Here is a 19,077-nt window from a genome sequence, read left to right as displayed (position 1 = left end):
TTCGTACAACCAACCAAAAATATCAAACCAAATGTATGGCATTGGTCATAATACCCTTATAATTCATCTTATCAACCAACATGATTAATGGTTTCCAAATGAAGTTATTCGGTTGGTTTAATCATATTGGTTTTTAAGTCGTTTACCAAAGTGATAACAGAGCCATGCCATCTTTGGTTGAGAGTCTAATAATCACTGTGTACTCTTTTATTGATTGTGCACATGAAAAGCTAAAAGAACCAAAAAGCAAAAGATCATTAGGTTACTTTCTGCCTATGGCTTACAGCAACTGGGGAAAAAAACAAATGGTTTCCTGCATACTTCCTGATGAACTGGTCACTCTTTTCACATGGAGCAATTTCCAATTGGAAGGTCTATCTCAAGACTTCAAGTTGAGTTCAAGAAGGTAAACATTTCAAAACGACCATATTTTTCATTCCTAGATTTTATCTTAAACATTGATTTTTGTGGATCACCAACCCTAAACTTTCACCTGCAAGTCATAAAATTGTTTTTCAGTTTCTATTTATATTTTTTGGCAGTACTTTGCCAATTCACGTCCAATCTGTAGAACTTATTGCCCTAAGTGGGCAGACAAAGTACTCGAAATAGAGTCTCAATCTTACTCCCAATGAAAGATTCCGTGATGTGGTAGAAAATCTAAGATCGATGGTAAGAATTGCAGCAGATTAATGATTTTGCAACTGCTGTGGGTACAGTCCAAGTCAAGTCACCTAGAAAGTTACTGATATTTGGGGTCGTTTAGAATATAAATGCAGCAAGAATATTCTAATAACTTATCAAATCTGATTCTATAAGACCATTCTAGTGGAGATACAAGGAAACAGTATCAACAAGAGAAACAACCAGTAACAAGCTATACTTGTAAAACAGAACACAATTCTCAGTAGATTCCTTCAAGGTAACAACTCAAAGGTGAAAACTAAACCGTGTAGAAACAAGGTGATTTATAAGTGGATGAAGAAAAGAAATAACACCAGCGGTAATCCGATCTGCAGTGGACTTCAGCTTGTCATAGTTCCCATCTGAATTAAAACTGTGTGTGTAGATTTAGAAGGGATTTGGAAGTTCTTACAGCAAGAGCAAGGCCACAGTTCAGGAATCAAACAACCGATACCATATTACATCATAGCTGAATTTTCTTTACTCTGTCTTATCTTCTTCCAAATCACCATTCAATGTTCTATTGTCACTTTGAACCATTCTAGGTTCGGATACACTTCTAACATCTTTTGTAGGCATTGGGGAAGGTTTTATGAGTGTCAAATTAGTTTCATCCTTTTCAAAATCTTCATTTGAGTCTTCAGTATAAGCATACCTGTTAAGATAATTAGGGTGTAACAGGTTAAGATTTAAGAAGGCATATAGTGAGTACTAGGACTGTCTAAAATGCACAGATGACACATAAGAGAGGGTACCCAAAGAAGTATAGGGGTAAGAGACAGGATTCGTACCGCATCGAATTTTGAGAGGGTGCCCAAAGAGCACAGATGACACATAAGAGGGAGAAAGATAGGACTTGCCAGAAGGCTGGGATGATCCAGGCATTCTGCCAATGCTCATTGTAAACATCGTTTGCCTTGAAATAGAGCTGCAACCAGAGAGTTACCAACATATGTTGGAAGTAAAAATCTTAAGCAAACCAGAGAGCAACATAACAAAATCAGACCAAAATAAGTCCATAATTTGTATTACCTCATAGCATATCCAACCAACGGACACAATGACAGTTACTGCCAAAGCATTTGTGAACTTCCGGTAAATATCCAGCTTAACCATCATCCGTCTAGCCTGTCACATCACAACAAAGACAGAAGAATGTTATCACCTAGCTCTTCTTTTACAGTTCAAATGTCATTATCTGTTATTAAAACCCACTACCACTAAATGGATTTGGTACAACAAGGAGCAAGCTTACCCACCCAAATCTCTTCTGAATGGTCTAAACATCAAAAAGGGGTCACAAACTTTATTCATCAGGTCCTAAACATATTAAATAAAAAATAAACTTGTATAAACTGTGCCACTTCAAATATCATATCATTCATCTATATGTCATGACTAAGTATAAAAGAACTTATGAACAAAAGAGATATCATAACAACTAAAAGGAAGATTGCTATGAACTGGACACCCTTGAGATGGAACTTAAGTACCTGAAGTTTATTTAAAGTTGCAGAGAGGGATGTAAATATCCAAAGAATGAAGAAAGCATCCAAGATTGCCACAGGAAGAACCAGGAAGATTCTTGCCTTTCCGGAGAGATCACTGACTGCACCGACATTTTCCACCAATTCAAGCACTTCAGACGCCAAGAAGAAGGTTGCTCCAAGCATGATCACCTTCGATGTAAGACCACCTAAGGTAGGTCTCACAACACCAAAGCCCATGGAAACCATAAGAATGATAAGGCGTGCAACGGTACGTTTAACAGTACCAAAGGTTACGGCCCATACAGTGATTCCCATCGGCCTGACCCCAGTCTCATTGAATTCAGCATACTCAAAATACCAAAGAGCCATCTCGAGCATACCCAGAGTTATCACTAGTGTTATGCAGTTATGAAGAGTAAGAACTTCTCTCCAGAATCTGGCATATTGTGAGAACCAGAATATTCCAAGTATCACAAAACCAAGGGACATGAACCCATAGAAATTCATTAATGGGGCCATTCTGCCAGGCAAATAGCCAGTAGGATTCTTCCATATTGTTTTCCCCTCTATGAACAAATCTTTAAGATTCAAATCACAGTGAATGAAGTACAAGTTATACATTCCTGTTTTAGTAATTTGTATTGATTTTGAGGGCAATGTTGCAACTTCATCATTTACATCAAATGAGACTCCAAACACTTGAGGCCAACTAGGGTCATCTGGGGAAGGCCGGTAAATGATTTCTCCCTGTGTGCAAACACCCAACTTTGCTAGATCTGATGTGCAACAGACAGCTCTTTGGCCCCCATAGGCTGAACCCCCAATTGTTTCTCTATCTTCCACCTCGAAAACAAGGGCCTGGATCAACCCTGAGCTGATGTTGGCATTTTCCTTTGATCTCTGAAATGTAATCTTTTCAAAACTGTTTTCCAATTACCATATGAGAAAAGTAAATATCAACAATCGAGCAATTGGCATCTAGTATTCAATGTTGAATAAAGAACAAGAAACCATATACAATATTCCCCATCGGAAAAATTGAAAAAGAAACTACAGTATCTTGCATCAAGTTGAACTTCTTAGAAGCTTTATTGTCAAAATCATGAAACAAAAAACTTATTTAATCTTTTTCTCTATTTTCATAATGCACTATCAGGTTTTGCTACTAGTTCATGAATACTATAATTCACACCCTGCTCAGTCTGATTACTAGAATATGACACTTTCACTTACACGAATGCAAAAATGATCCTGTTCTTCAAGAGATCAAGAAATGTCCATGTGATTATGTTACTCATTTTAAATTCAGTGTGAATTGAAACAGCAAACAACTTCAAGGACATGGATGTGCTAACAAATATCTGTCGGTGCATGCTGATACTAGCCATAAAAAAAAACCACACTTCAAGCAATACGGTCAAGCAAATCAGGCAGAGAACACATAAAAAAACATTCAGTCATGCTATTATTTCACCACTGTACGGTCTATAACCTCACAAATACTCAGGAAACACTATTCATTGACAATCAAAGAAAAACAAACAATTTAGCTGACTACTAAATTTTAGTCAATTGTTCCACCTTTACATTCAATTTTCACTACACACGCTTAAAATAACCTCATGTGACAATCTGAATTTCACAGTCTAATCAAACCTCAACAAGTTAAAACTAAATCAGAACCCAGAAACCCACCTACAACCACATATAAAAACACAAACTTTAACAACTCACAACACGTCATCCACCAAAAACCCACTAAAACCAATAAATCATTCACCCTAAACCCATAAACCCACAGTCAGACTAAAACTTCACAATTGACAAAAGAAAGAAATGGAAATAATTACCGTATAAAAGCATCTCCATTATTGGCCTTCTCATTGGAACTATCATCAGAGACAGAAGAGTAAATCCCTTCACTACCTCCATGCATCACAAAGGCATTACCTTTACTCACAAATTTCTCTCCTTTATACTCATGAACTGAAGCTTCAATAATACCCAGATAGAAAAACAAATTTAGAAGCAAAACCAAGCTGGACAGCTTCATGAACATTGTGCGTGGGAGAGTTCTACTGGATCTGCAGATGCGAAGTGTTAGAAGAGTTGAGATCTCGTTTGAGAGTAAAAATTGAAAGAGCGTGAAGATTTTGGAAGTAAGTATACGAGTTTGTTGAGAGACTTTAACAGTGTACAGTACCGGATTCACGGAGGTGTTATTTTGAGTGTTCACGGCTGTGTGTTTCTTTATTAAGCAACAGCTGTCGTTGTTAAATTTTTTGCCAAACGGCAATATTCCACCCCAGGTTTGGTGTAAATCGTTTTCGCCCATTAATTATCAAAAATTCAAATACTCACCAATTTATTAAATTTTATTATTATTATCAAAAGTAAAATTGTCATTTATTAATATATTTAAAAAATAAAAATTTATCATATTTTTAGCTCTAAAGTTAAAAATTTAACAAATTTTCCCCCACCTAAGATTTGAAAATAAATATTTTTCTCTAAAATTTTTACAATCATCACTATTGATGATCGAAGATGGCGATGACAACTTTTTCTCTCCCTTCGGACTTCTCTCTTAGTCGCACTCTATTTTTGACCATCATCAATCAACAAAACCGACCAATGAAGACAAAGACAAATCTCTCGTCTTTGTCTGAAATGAAAAGACATTTTCATCGGCTAGTTTTCTCGATCAGTGATAATAAAAAATAAAGTAAGACTGGGAGAGAAATTGAGAGGGAGAGAGAATGTCGCTATCGTCTCTGGTTGTTAACAGAGTACTAAAAAATCTTTAAGAGAGAAATATAAGTTTTTCAAATTTTAGGTGGGAAAAATTGTTAATTTTTAAACATAAGAGATGAAAATATAATAATTTTTTAATTTTTTAAATATTTTTATTAAATAACAATTTTACCCCTGATAATAATATTAAAATTTAACGGATAAATAAATATTTAATTTTTTGATAATTAATGAATAAAAAATTAAGTTTACATCAAACCTTGGGCGAAAAATAGTCATTTGGCCTAATTTTTTAAACTCTTTGGTGTCTCATAAAATTCAGAGTTGTTAAATTTTGTAGAAAAAATTTTCTAAAATTTTCAAATTAATAATTGTTGTTAGTCTCTAAAAATAGATCTTAATTGTTTTATGTTATTGATTTTACAATCTAATCTAATGTCCTTAATATATTATTTCTATGAAACAATGCAACATTAATTATCAGCTTGTTATAACTCAAAATCTAACCTAAACAGGATGAGTGTAGGCAGTAATAAGAGTAAAACCAACACATCTACCTTATGGTAGTTCAACTGTCAATGTGGCAGTCTACATTCACTATGGTTTTAAAATTTGGACCGGATTGTATGGTTCAATCAATTTGACTAGAACTCAGAACCCTTTCTAATTTTGATTAACTGTAGTCAATGGACCGCTTGAACCACAATTCAATAAGAGGAGTCACACCAAATCACAATTCAAGGCTCACATAAAACAGACCTATCCAACCATACTTACCACATATACATTCATGATCTCTTTCTTGTTTTCAAACAAATGCATAACTAACCTGTCCATGCCACATAAGATTTTAATGCCAGAATACTCTTTTATTAACCCTTATATTTCCTATCATATTTATTATCGTCATTAAAAATAGATGATTATGATAATATTTTATTGCTTAAACAAAGTAATTAAGTACCGGAGTAATCTTTATGTCCTGTAACTAAACACCACCTGATAATTTTCAAGAAACTCTTTGATTCTCTATTTAGAAGTTTCAAACAAAAAAGGTAACATGTCAGAATTCAACTATGGGAATATTTGTTCATCATCCCTTAAAAAAAGAAGTGTACTAGGATAAGTTTTCTTCATAACCTTTCTTTTGAAAGGAGAGGAGAATATTATAAAAGAAAAGAGAAATTAATATGATATATTAACCAACAAAATCAGTACCACAGAGTAGATAATAAATCATAAAACAAGCATTCTCCTAGAAAATTGTTCAAAGTTTCGGAGAGTTAACAACCACTGTTAATGGATTCTCCTGCACCAACAACCGCCTAATATTTGCGGAACGTCAGGCAGGAAGCAAACATCTAGTCCAAATCCAAGAACTCCATTCTTTTCCTCATTGTACCTTTGAGATCTGTTGCCTCCCTCTCTGCTTTCTGTGCCTGAAAAATTTTATGACAGAGGCAATTCATATACTATATGTTAAGTCCATTAAGTTGGAGAATCTACAGTCTATGAATCTCAGACATATAGGCTAAAAGTTTAAGCAAAGACTTCTGTGGAGTTATCAAACTAAAACACTGCCATATCTTCATTTTAACCCAAGATTAAATGCAAACAATGTCATCAATGTTTCACTCAAGTGGAATTTTTGCATGTACATTCAATAAGAATATGCGTAAGGGCAGATAAGTGCCTTGAGGTGCCTCATTTTGCAAAGTTCCCATGTCACAAACCCCAACACTCAAATTACCAATTGTGTCAGCAATTACTAGAATGTTGCCTAATCTGACACTAATTAAGATCATTGTACATAAAGTAACTACGATTAAAAGGAGAATTGATGGGTACTGAGTGAAATGTGGTCATTTATCTCACAATCTACAGAAAAAAGGAAACGTTACTTCAAGGAATAATTGAATAAATGATAATAATACTAACCCTTCTAATTTCTGCAACTGAAACACGAGTCATGTGTGGAGGAAGCTCCTCCCTCTCCAAGTCCTAGAGTATCAAATGCATATCTTATGAGGATACAAGAAAGTGCATCCTGAAGAGAATATTCAAAGCAATCAAACAAATCAACAAGAACACATACCAGCTCACCAATTAAAACAACATTCTCCCCACGAATTACATATAGACCTAGTGGGATGTCACAATAAAGGTCACCAACAATAACTCTCTCACATGCACTCTCAAGAACAGCATTGGCTACACAAAATAAAAATATGATTATCAGGCACTGAAATGCATTAGCATGTGACAATCTAAAACATAACACGAATTTGAAAACAAAAAACCATACCAAATTGATCAAATGAACAAAGTGTACCGATAAGTTTCCGACCATCACGAAGCAATACAAGTAGTTTCTCTGCAGCGTAAAAATTAGTATAAGGACCCCAAACAACTAGCTGATAAAACAAAAGCACTCCATCCCACAATTATTGTAAACACCAGTATACACACACTAGCAGCAATAACCCACCAAATTAACACAGCTTGCCGTATTTTTTTTAATCACAAACCAAAAGACCTTAACCAATCCATAAAATTTAGAGTTAGATTAGTTTACATATCACCTCCAAAAGGATGGTCACAGAACATGCCGCAGTATAAGCAATTTTAATCCAAATTTCTTTTTACAATCACATATTCCACAAAAAATTAATAACCCAGATAACCCTCAAAGCACAAGATTGAAAACTTGATGCATAGACTAGCCCGAATATGGTACTGAGGTGGTTACAGCACCAAAACAGAGAATATTTACCAATCACACATGCATGTTTAATGATGTTTCAAGTTTGAACATGACATTCAAAGCAACTAAAAGACGCCGTGGGCTGCAAAAACCAAATAATTCTGGTAAGAATTCCTCAAAATTCAATAATTGCACATAAAAATGGATGTACATAAATATGAAGAGAGGCATAAACATAAGTAATGTCTAAATAATAGCATAATTTTGCAGCATATACAGATAAAAATAAAACAAACAAAAACGCAGATGACACTGAGCATACAAAATCAATCAAAACTTTCATAACCTAAAAGAATAGCAAATTTTGTGTACTTTAAAACCGCAAATGCTGAGAATTTATTAGAGAGCTTACTATCTAAGTAACTGGCAAGAGAAGTAGAGAGATAAAAATCATCTGGGCCTGCCCAAGACATCGATATCCTTACTGAGCTTTACTTTTATTCCCGGTATCTCAAAAACGACCGAAATTTTTCCAAAACTATCCAAAATCGCATTGGCTGCTCCAAAGAGCTTTCAGTGAACACAAACCCTGAACCCTAAAAGTTTTAACTTGACCTATAAACGTTCGTTTTCCCCATAATTCGATCGAATCCAGACCTTTAAATTCGAAAGTAAGAAGACTTAATATCGCGAAATAATAAAAACCTTAATTTATCACGAAAGCTTCAAACTTTACTAAATTCGAAGGAATAAAAAATCCCAGAATTGCATTTTTGTTGTGGGTTTATCATTAATTATATGGGGTCTCTTCCGGATTGAAGACTATGGATGTGAGATCCAGCCAATCCGGAAAAGAGAGAAAGTGAGGGAAAATTTTGGAGCAATTTTATGGGTAAAACGGCAAACTTGTTGGGTTTTGGTGGGTTATATCGCTATAAACAGTTTTAAGAACAGAATTTAGTGTCATTTTGCAATCAATATTCCCTATATTTTTAACAGCAATTATTTCCATTTAAAAATAAAAATATAAAATAATAAAATTTACGCAGTAAGTATTTTTTGCAAGTTGCGACATCTCGAATAAGTATAGCAGAGGACTAATTTGGAGTATTACTGTACAATCAATCAATTTAAAACAACTTGAATTATGTAAGGAAATATCAACCAATCAATTGAAAGCATCTCCAACAATAAAAAGAAATATCATTGTGTTTCGGCTTTACTCGTCTAACCGATTTAGACAGATTTTCGATTAAAAAGAATGAATAATAACATATATGAGTTTAATTCTTTGTCCAATTGATTTCTACGATGATCGAACAAATTTGTGTTACACAAATTCATACTAATGAATCATTGGTCAACAATTTGTTTTTGTTTAAGAGATGGAAGGGAGGAGGTCGGCTAATTCTGATTGCCAGAGAAGTGACAAGAGAGAAAATGCAAACCCTAGGGCGGAAATAGTTATTTTTCAAACTTTGGATAAAAAAAAATTATTAGTTTTTAAAACTAAAAGTAAAAATGTGATGAATTTATAATTTTTTAATGTATTTATTAAGTGATAATTTTACCTTTAACTGTAACAACAAAATTTAACAGACAAATTGATATTCAAATTTTTGAAAGTTAACAGATATGAGTTTAAATTTACACTAAACTTTAGATGGGAATATGTCCTCAGGCAAAAAAAAAAAAAAAACATACTTATTATAAATAGATAATCTAATTGGTCACTTTAAGTCTCTAATTAAAGTTGGTTAGTGTTGTATTTTTCATAGTTTATTAATCTGTAACTATCTTACAAAAGCCTAAGGTTGGCAAAATGGTGCAACAATAAATTGAAGGATAAATTTTAGAAAAAGAAAGTATATATATAGAGAATGTCTAGCTGTTATGCCTGCCAAAACAGGCTACAGAAAATCAATATCAATGCTTAATTTGATGGCAGTTCTGAACATGTGTTGCACTGTAACTATCTCTCACAATTGACAATTGCAACCATGAAAAAAGGGGAAGCACCATCAACAAAATAGCTCTTAATTCCTTACAATATTTATACATAACTTTGATATATGCAGCTTTGAATTTCAGCTTTACAGTATTGGAGTCCCAGCAGCCCACCACAATCTTCTGATCTTGAACTTGTTTATTTATATCTCTAGAACAATATCTGCAAAAATTGAGACAATTAGAGATCAGATAAGTGAGGTGTTTAACTTGTAATTTTATGACTGGAAACAGATTTATCAAAGCTGAAGAGATTAAACTTTACATTCTGAATCTGTCTTCACCCATTTACATCCACTATCTCTATTATTTCTCTCCTTTGCCTCATCATCTTCATTTGTGGTCTTTTTAACTACTACTTGCTTATCCTCCAAGTACTTCTTCATCGAGGGCGCTCTAGCATTCTGAGAGTTGATCTTCTTATGTAGCATTAACCTCAAGAACTGTAAAAAAAATCATAACAAAGTCAGCTAAAAAGAATACTTCGAGAGCATGCATGTATGTGTATTTGTATGTATGTATGTATGTATGTATGTATGCGTACCCTCTCCATTCTTGATTCTTGAAGGGTATCTCTCAAACTGGGTTGAGGAGAAAATCCACTACTACAAACAAACATTTTCTTGAGGAGGAAAGAGAGAGATTTTTTTCCAAGAGCTTTCCTGCTAGTATCAGCTCGAATATCTTTGCATCTACCAAGAATGACACTGATCGTCCTATCAATATCTTCGTCTTTAATATCTTCGTGATCATCTGGTTCGCAGCAAAGTGCATTGCTAATTCTCCTATCCACCTCCAAGCTTGAAGGGCAATTAAGAAATCTATCCAATGGAAGGTTTCCATTATTAATTTCTTTTTCTTTGTTATCAGAAGTTGGCTTTCTTCTCAAGAGTTTTGTCAACTCTTTCTTAAATTTTCCAATTTCCTCTGGTGTGAAATCCTGTAAATCCATTGATGAAGATGGCTCATCTTCAATGCTTTGAATCTCTTGGTGGCTGTTTTTATTTTCTTTTAGCTCATTGTTACCAAATGTTCCGATTGCTAACAGTCCATGAGGCCAATCACTGAACTCTTCTCGGGGCTCCTGATTCATGGCATCTGTAATATCGAAAATAAATAAATAAATAAAATATTAATTTAATTAATATTCTAGATGAAATTTAAATTGAATAAAAATAAACTTTTTTGACTTATTTTGTATAAAGATCTTGATTTAATTTTAGAGTAATATTATATATGCAAATACAAACTATTTATAATAGTATTAGATTGATTAATTGATTTTAAAATAAAAGAAAAAATAAATAATTATATTATTTAATCATAATTTATTATTATATAAATAAATTTGTATAATTTATTTATATAAACAGTTTAATTTTAAATATATTAACCTTGTTAATTAATTCGTAATATTGTATCACATTTATCAAAATTCAAAACCCTGTTTCCCCATCTCTCTCCGTCTTCCTGTCTCTATTTCTCTTCAAGTAATACATTTTCATTTTTTTATATTCTTATAGCAAAATTATAGCCCTAAACAACAAAGAACAACTTCATCAAATATTACTTAAAAGAAGGAAAAAAAAAAAAAAGGAGAAAATCTCTCTTCTCACAAGCAATTGCATGCATCAAAATCTTTATTTTGTGGATTGTAAAAAGGCAAGAATTACGAAGAAGAAGAGAAAGCTTACAAGCACGAGGTGGAACTGAATTTGGTTTTTTGTTATCTTGCTTGCCATGAAACTTATTTTGCATCCAACTGAAGAGCTGCAGCCACCAAACAAATAATCAAAAACACTCTCCATTAGAACCCCAAAGGCATGCAAATAATTAATGGTCTCTTTAACACAGAGACACACACACTCACTTACCTTCATTTGGAGAGGGAGAGAATGAGAATTTGTAGCTTTTCCTTGGTCAGAATGGGAGCTTTCCTCTGATATATATCAGAGGGTAATAAACTAGAGGAAGGTGGTGAGAAATGACGAATAAAAAGCAAGTATTCAACCCCACTTAAATTAGATGAATTTCATGCCCAAGTATTCTTCATCTGATCAGAAGTTTTAATTTTTCTTGGTTCAAGTTCCCAAATCACAACTCTTGAATTTGTATCTTTGTATTCAATCTTTTCTTCACTGATCTCTTCACCTCTCTTTAAAGACAACTAATATCTCCCATACCCCCATGCCATGCACTCAATTATATAAAGGCATTATTTCTCTTATATATTATATTTAGATTAATTTTAAAAATTATATGTTGATAAAATAACACATGGATGAGAGGGTTCTCCGGTGGTGAATTCTGGAACATCCACAACACTCATGACACTCATTAGATCTAAAAATGCTAAATTCAAGACAAGTTTGTAAGTACAAAAGCTAGAATATCAATCTCTATACATATTTGTTTATCTAATGGTTGTTGGCGTGACACACATCACTTGTTCATTTTCTTCAAAGACAGCTTCGTCTCCACTTGGGATTTGTTATCTCCTTGTGCTTATAATCTTGTTCATTAATAATTACATAGTTTTAATGCAATTTCTTCAACCTTCTTCATTTTTTTCATCGCATTTTTGTACTAGGATGCTTCATTTACGGATTGGTTGTTTAATAATTAAATACTAGTATTGGGTTCGTACCATTTACCTTCAAAATTTAAGGTTAAATAATTTCCTTATATATCTCTTTAAACATGTTATGCATCTTGTATGCAATTTGTTGAATCCCCACACATTATACATCTTGTATCAGAATTAAATTCTTACTACATCTTGAAATTCAAATTCCTTTAAACCAAAAGTGAAAAATAGCTAGCTTGTTCTCCCTATGTGGGCTTGACTTGTAGTTGAATTCTCTTCCAATTCTTGTTAGCTAGTTACATTTGAAGCTAGCATGACGTTATCTTTTAGATACAATGTAGAAAATAAAAGTATTATGTATAAAAACAAGAGAGGATTTATACAAATTAAAACTCACAAGAGTAAACAAATGACAATTGTGCATGCATGGAGTGGTTGAACTGGAGGGACAAAGAGACCCCAAATTCCCGTGCGATTGTCCACAGGGACCAAATCAACCCCTTCAATATCCCTTGCCCCAGTTCTGTAGGGCACCTTCTTTATTTAATCAATATATTATTTATCGATTATTCGTGTTAATGTTATCCACTTAATTTTCTTGTGCTATGAAAATTAAAGGGCTCTTTGTTTTATCGATCTCATATGAAAAATGTTGCACGAAGATTTCGTCTCCATCCCGAGAGATGTAGAGGTGCCTCTTCGTTTATAAAGCACCACAAATGGAGCCCTGAGAAGCTAAGAAAATCTTTTAATGGAAGAAGAAGCTGGCTAACTTGCTTATCTTAACAAATGAATAAAACTAAATCTTGTTCAAATTTAGCTCTGAAATTTATTCGTTAGCAGAACAAATCTGTCTTGGCTACAAAAACAGGAAAGATTTTAACATAATACCAAACTACAGAACCCCGAGTCCACACACATTCGAAGTTTCAGCATTGATATAGAATAAAGATACTATATTGTATTTCAAAATAACTTCGATATCATTATCTATATTTGATCCTGGTTACAGATATATAACTTACCAAAACAAATCATAGCTAATTATTAATTTTTATTTTTATTTAATTGAAATCCAACATAGCTAGAAATGTATTGGCCCCAAGTTTATGGCAGTTGGGGAAGCTGATTAAGTGTCAAGACAAAGTAGATCTTATAATCTCATGTTGGTCCTACACGTGTACCAAAGGGGTCGGGTTGACTTTTCAGATCTTCAATAACTAATAAACATAAATTAAATGACAAAGTTAAGCATGATTAACTATAGTAAAGCTACTTTTCAGGATGATTATTAGCATATAATATTATAATCAACTGTATCTGAAGCAAAACCATAGTATATATAAATATTAAAATATGAATACAGAAGCACAGTTTACTTGGCTTACAAATGTCCCTGTCACTCACTATCTGATTAGAAAACAGTTTATAACATAATCTTTCTTTTTGGATGAATTAAGAAGAGGATTAAAGATGATTTCTATCGTTGAAGCCTTTTGATTGGCTGACCATTTGAGACTCTCACGCCTTCATGCATGGTGGATTATCAGCATTTGAGTTGGTTTATTTTGTGGTTTCGATCGTTCTACGTCGCTGATTCGTACTTAAATATCATCACTAGTAGCGAAGTTTTCTCCGAAGAGCGTGGCAATGGTTACCAGGAAAAAAAACATTTCTCTTCAAAAAAAAAATTATGTAGATTCAAAATTACAATCAAGATAAAATGGGATTCTTGTTCGTTAAAAGAAGAAAATAATTACCGGAAATATCCGATCCAATCGTCACCGAACTCGTCATGGCAATGGTTAATTAAGATTATTGATAAAATTTTATAATAAAAAGATGCATTCCTCCTCGAGATGGGATGTGAAGAAGATGCAGAGGAGTCAAAAGAATATAAATTGGATTACATTTACGAAGAAAGAAGAGCCAACCCATGTGGGTTATCGCATTTACTTGATGTCTAGGGTTCGGGAAAGAGTCCTTATTCTGCATGACTTGTCAATTATGGAAGGTTTGACGCTTTTGCCAATATAAATTTAGGATTGGTGTGAGGTGGAGGATTGTGGTGGCCATCATGGTTTGACCTGTTAGCTCGCCTTTCATTGGATTTTTTTTCATTAATAAATTCATAAGAAATCAAGTTTTTTGCATAAAGATTAAGCAAATGTTTCGTCATATTTTTTGCCTGAAGAAATCAAGATATGGAGGATGTTTAATCTCTCAATCACTCGAGAATTTTGGAAATTATATTATCTTCATATGCATATGATCGAATTTAACTCATTAGCTACATTTTCATAAAAAAGCAGAAGTTTCCTTCACTCAACAAGGGCTAACAAAATTCACCAATGGCAACTCTTGGGAGTTGGGAGCTGTTTGCAGTGCTTCAGTTTTCGCACTTTTATGGAACATTTTCACACGTTAAACTCTTGGAGAAAAATAAAATATTGCACATTATTCTTGGTAAGGAAAAATGAGAAACTAAACTTGTCTACATATATTGTACTATGGAAGATAGGGTTACATTGCCGATAAATTATGCAAAAAGATTGCTGTATTAACAAACAATATATGCCCCAAAATGTATATCCCATTTGCTGAATTTCCCCTTTTGAGTAATGCTTAGTGCAGTTCTAACTTCTAAGCCTTTAAATAAGGCAGCAAAAAGAATACTTTGAGCCCTCTATATGGATTCTAGAAAGTTGCATTCTCAGCTTTGCGTGAAACCTAGAACACTGGAAGCTGTGTGTGTAGAGGTAAAAAAAAGTACACTTTGGGTGCAAGATATAGCTAGATACATGAACAAATGCATGTAAATTAGGGCAGACAAATAAGGATACTCCAGGTTGTTCATCTACTCTACTACTAATTTATAAACAACTTCCGGCATTGCACCAACTTGGCATACACCAAGTGAGTTTACATGAATTCTAAGTTGACAGAATCGGATTCGGTGTACGACTGAACGATTATAAAGAGACTTTTATCTTTCCTCCATCTCCATCAAGAAAACTGTAAAACGTGATGAGAATATCAATGTTACCAACTATTTATATTGACTATTACAAACCCAAAATAATTGTCCTTGGTAAGGATAAAATAATGCAGAATTAAGTTTTAATCACTCTAAGATAACATGTAGCTGTTGTACCATTAAGTTTCAATCACCATAATGATAGAATTATTTATAATATGGGATGTACCTTGGCCAGCACAACCCACTAATCAGCATTATAATTAACTTTGCCATTACCTATATTTAGGTCTCAAATACCGTCTCCAGATTGAACATATAAAGCATCCGTATGTATTATAGTACATGTACACCTCTATACAGTTGACAAATAACGAAAATATGCACATAACAGCATGCAGGACGTCTTCTATGTCGTTCAATGATCAGTCGGCTGTGCTTAACAACCTGAGATTCAGCTTCGTTTTTGACGAAGAAGTGTAGAAACTTTCACACTGATTGGGGTATTTCCAGACTCCAAAAAAATCTTGCAGTTTAAAAGAAGGCGAGAAAGAAACTTGTAGCAATCATGCAGCTCCTCTTTGAGCACTCAGTCACTCACAAGTTACAGTTCATCCTGGTTGTAAAGACCTCATTTGTCAAAATCAAACACAAGAAAAAATGGTCATACAAAATTTGCATACTTTGAATTCACCATTGACATGTGAAAAGAGAAAAGAGCACAGTGACTAATATAAAAGCAAGTTCATCGTAAATCTACAATGAGAAGCCACACCTTCAATGCTCACCTAGTATCAGAGATTTATTGTTCTATCAAAGGACATCACTGATTAGGAAAACTTAAAAAAAAAAATTATTCTCTTATTCTAACTATTAATTAGTTAAACTTATAAATTTGACTTTCACAAAATATGAGTAGGTGAATTGGTTATTATTTTTTATCTTTATATAGTTTTCCCCAAAGGAATCGAAAGTTAAAAAGATATAAATTAAATCAAATAATAATAAGAATAGATCAAGCTCAATAGCGTTTGTAGTCCAACGGTTAGGATAATTGCCTTCCAAGCAATAGATCCGGGTTCGACTCCCGGCAAACGCATATTTTGTTTTTATTGCTCTTTGGGTTTGAAATACCATTTTAAATTTTAATCATAAAAATTTGTCATTTTATGGGTGCATTAATAGGATCGAGAAATAAGCCCAAGTTAGTATGAAGAAAGTAACAGAGGGTTGTTTGATTAGACCATGTGCAATTTTGTTTATATCTTTTAGCATTTGATGGAGATTTTAACCTTGAAATTTGTTGCCACCCAACATCTGCATTCTGCCCTCAAAGTTTCTTTTCTTTCACCAACATCCATCTCTGCAAGCTGGAGGAAATATTTGAAGAAGATCGATTAATCATAGCAACACCTCGTTTCCTTTTGAATGTTTTTAGGTGGATCACCTCCAATATGATGAAGAGGATCACTTAACCATAGCAAGAGCACGAAAATATTACTGTGTTCTGTAGCCAAAGTATTAATCAATTCTCCGTGTACAAATATGTTGATTCAGAAATTTAGATTATCATTCTGAACATGGTTTTTATTTGGTAGGTCACATTAAAGCAGCTATGCCTTAAAAATCTCTGTGAACAAACCCCTAATCCAATTGTTTGAGATTCAGAGTGAAATAATAACAATTGAAAAATTGCATTTCATCCACTGAAAATGGATGAACATGGGAGCATGTTGAGAGTGCACCTCAACCGTTGGTCATTTGATCAATGATTGTCCAGATGGGCTGGGTAATCTTATTGTATCACTATGTTTATGATGGTGAAGGACGAGTGGGTGGGTGGGGCAGTGATGACAGATGACAGTCAATGGCAAAATCTGTGATGGCGATGACTCCCAGGAGGGGTATTCGTTTGCTGAGGGCAAGGTCTCTAAGATGCGATGGGGTAAGAGGAGATTCGACAAACACCATGAAAGCTAATCCTGCTACTTGCTCTCATGGAGTGGTGGTGACATCTGCAAAAGCCACAATGGAATAATGGCGATAGAGGTAAAGCAAAATTCAAGATCGGCAACAAAAATTGTTTGAGATATTGAAAGAGAAACGAGACGAACAAATAAAGGGATATGAAGATGTTATTAAGATGATGTAGGTGGTTATCACCCATTCGTCCTATGAACTTAAGAATTTGGACTTGGACTACCTAGTGAGGCGTTAGGTTTTGGACAGAAAAAAGCAACCATCTGTTAAACAACTTGAAAAATGTGTTCTGAGACCATGGTAGGAAAATGTTAATCACTCCTATAATATCATAAAAGATACCGGAAGAAAATCATTATAGACTAGTATGGCAGAAATCCAAAATTCTCTCATACAAAAAACTCCACAAAAACAATATAACGGGTTTGAAGCAAGAACAATAAACTTGCATAAGATTACTATGACAGAAAGTTGAAAATGAATCATTCTTCATCCAAGATTGTGCCCTTTTCACTGACATAGATACCGTCAAGGAATTTCCTGATATCCTTGTTCTTGACATGGCATTTCTGTTCAAAAAGGAGACTACACGGTCAGACCACGTGAATGCTCATACACAAAGAACATAGATTAGCATAAATGAGTAAGGGCAAGAATCACTCAGAAGGAGCAGCACATACATGCCCGGCCACGCACAAACAAGACACAAGTACAGAGAGAAGAAAAAAATCACCTGATTAATCAAAGCACAAGACCGAGAGACCAGCTCAATGTCATTCCCATCCAAAATGAGCTCATCCTTCACCTTTTCGGATCGGACAACGCTCACACCTTCAAGCATATCCACTTTTCGAACCTGTTGTTAACAATAAGTAAGCCAATGTTGACAATGTAATCTTTTAACATCATAAAACTCCTAACAATATTGGAAACTCACAGGAGAGCATTCAATGGAAAATGAAACCTGAAGACTAATCTTTTCGGTGAAACGCATACACTAGTTCTAAGATAAACACTTAAAACTTGGAGATCCATAATCAAATTTGTTCGCATATAAATTAGTAATTCCGTGAGGAAACTACATTTTTTAACAATACCATAAACCCAATCATAACATTTCACGAATAATGTCGAAATTAGACGGTTCAAGCGAAGTTCAAAGCAAATATTAACATAAAATCAACAAAAGCTCTAACATCCCTGTAATGTTACTAACTGCAGATAAAAATAAACAAAAAGGTACCTTCTTCTCTCCAAGAAAGTTACGGATCTCAATGGACTTGTTTCCTTTGGTGATGGAAGCGTTTATTGGAAAGTGAGCGTATACAAATCTCATCTTATAACGGTAACCCTTAGTGACACCGGTGATAAGATTCTCCACATGGCTGAGGGCGGTTCGGATGGCAGCGCTGGTCTTGCGGGAGCCGAACCAGGCGTCAATCTTGAGCTTGCGCTTGCCGGTCTCCTCGTCAGTCATGAGATGGAAGTCGAGGTTGAGGTGCTTGAAGTTGCGGCTTAGTTTCCCTCTAGGCCCCTCCACCTCGATAATCTTGGCATTAACCTTGATCTTAACGCCTTCAGGGATGTCCATCGTCTCTGAAGAAAGTATCGTCTTCATTTTTTGAAATGGACAGTGATAGTCTGCTCCTTGCTGCGGCTACAATGAAAGTGCAAAACCATGTGTAAACCCTAAGACGAATTTATTTATTTTATATACGTAGTTGGGCGGGTTGCACTGTTGGCCCTTGACTAAGCCCAACTTGAGGCCCAAACTTGAAATATCCTTTCGACCCAATATTTCTTGAAATATCAAAGTTCTCCAAGGATTCGCCCCACCTCACGAACCGCACAGAAAACAGACTCCACGTGGCGACTTTTAACTCTGTGACATCAG

The 19,077-nt window shown here is 34.3% G+C and overlaps 4 protein-coding genes and 1 non-coding gene across 5 annotated transcripts; 1 reads left to right on the top strand and 4 right to left on the bottom strand.

Annotated features, from left to right (window-relative positions):
* Positions 1 to 787: 787 nt before the first annotated feature.
* Positions 788 to 4,401, bottom strand: LOC123212300 (transmembrane protein 87A-like). The gene is made up of 5 exons (XM_044631390.1): positions 4,025 to 4,401; positions 2,178 to 3,096; positions 1,717 to 1,812; positions 1,476 to 1,612; positions 788 to 1,339 (listed from the first exon to the last, which is right to left on the bottom strand). Exons 1-5 carry the CDS (start codon positions 4,231 to 4,233, stop codon positions 1,165 to 1,167), a joined length of 1,536 nt encoding a protein of 511 aa, XP_044487325.1. The 5' UTR covers positions 4,234 to 4,401; the 3' UTR covers positions 788 to 1,164.
* Positions 4,402 to 6,097: 1,696 nt separating this feature from the next.
* On the bottom strand, positions 6,098 to 8,587 carry LOC123210526 (sm-like protein LSM1B). The gene is made up of 5 exons (XM_044628927.1): positions 8,045 to 8,587; positions 7,234 to 7,302; positions 7,024 to 7,139; positions 6,867 to 6,929; positions 6,098 to 6,367 (listed from the first exon to the last, which is right to left on the bottom strand). Exons 1-5 carry the CDS (start codon positions 8,103 to 8,105, stop codon positions 6,290 to 6,292), a joined length of 387 nt encoding a protein of 128 aa, XP_044484862.1. The 5' UTR covers positions 8,106 to 8,587; the 3' UTR covers positions 6,098 to 6,289.
* A 1,195-nt stretch (positions 8,588 to 9,782) lies between these two features.
* Positions 9,783 to 10,732, bottom strand: LOC123211029 (protein DEEPER ROOTING 1-like). Its single transcript, XM_044629534.1, has 3 exons — positions 10,184 to 10,732; positions 9,905 to 10,082; positions 9,783 to 9,802 (listed from the first exon to the last, which is right to left on the bottom strand). The coding sequence occupies exons 1-3, from the start codon at positions 10,730 to 10,732 to the stop codon at positions 9,783 to 9,785; spliced, it is 747 nt and encodes a 248-aa protein (XP_044485469.1).
* A 5,498-nt stretch (positions 10,733 to 16,230) lies between these two features.
* Positions 16,231 to 16,302, top strand: TRNAG-UCC. The gene has a single exon. It is a non-coding gene; the product is annotated as a tRNA-Gly (tRNA).
* Positions 16,303 to 17,522: 1,220 nt separating this feature from the next.
* On the bottom strand, positions 17,523 to 18,868 carry LOC123210332 (60S ribosomal protein L9-like). The gene is made up of 3 exons (XM_044628617.1): positions 18,427 to 18,868; positions 17,917 to 18,039; positions 17,523 to 17,752 (listed from the first exon to the last, which is right to left on the bottom strand). Exons 1-3 carry the CDS (start codon positions 18,799 to 18,801, stop codon positions 17,666 to 17,668), a joined length of 585 nt encoding a protein of 194 aa, XP_044484552.1. The 5' UTR covers positions 18,802 to 18,868; the 3' UTR covers positions 17,523 to 17,665.
* Positions 18,869 to 19,077: the final 209 nt, after the last annotated feature.

The sequence above is a fragment of the Mangifera indica genome, chromosome 3 (genome assembly GCF_011075055.1).
Source record: "Mangifera indica cultivar Alphonso chromosome 3, CATAS_Mindica_2.1, whole genome shotgun sequence".
Lineage (NCBI taxonomy): Eukaryota > Viridiplantae > Streptophyta > Magnoliopsida > Sapindales > Anacardiaceae > Mangifera > Mangifera indica.
This window is presented reverse-complemented; position numbering and strand designations above follow the sequence as displayed.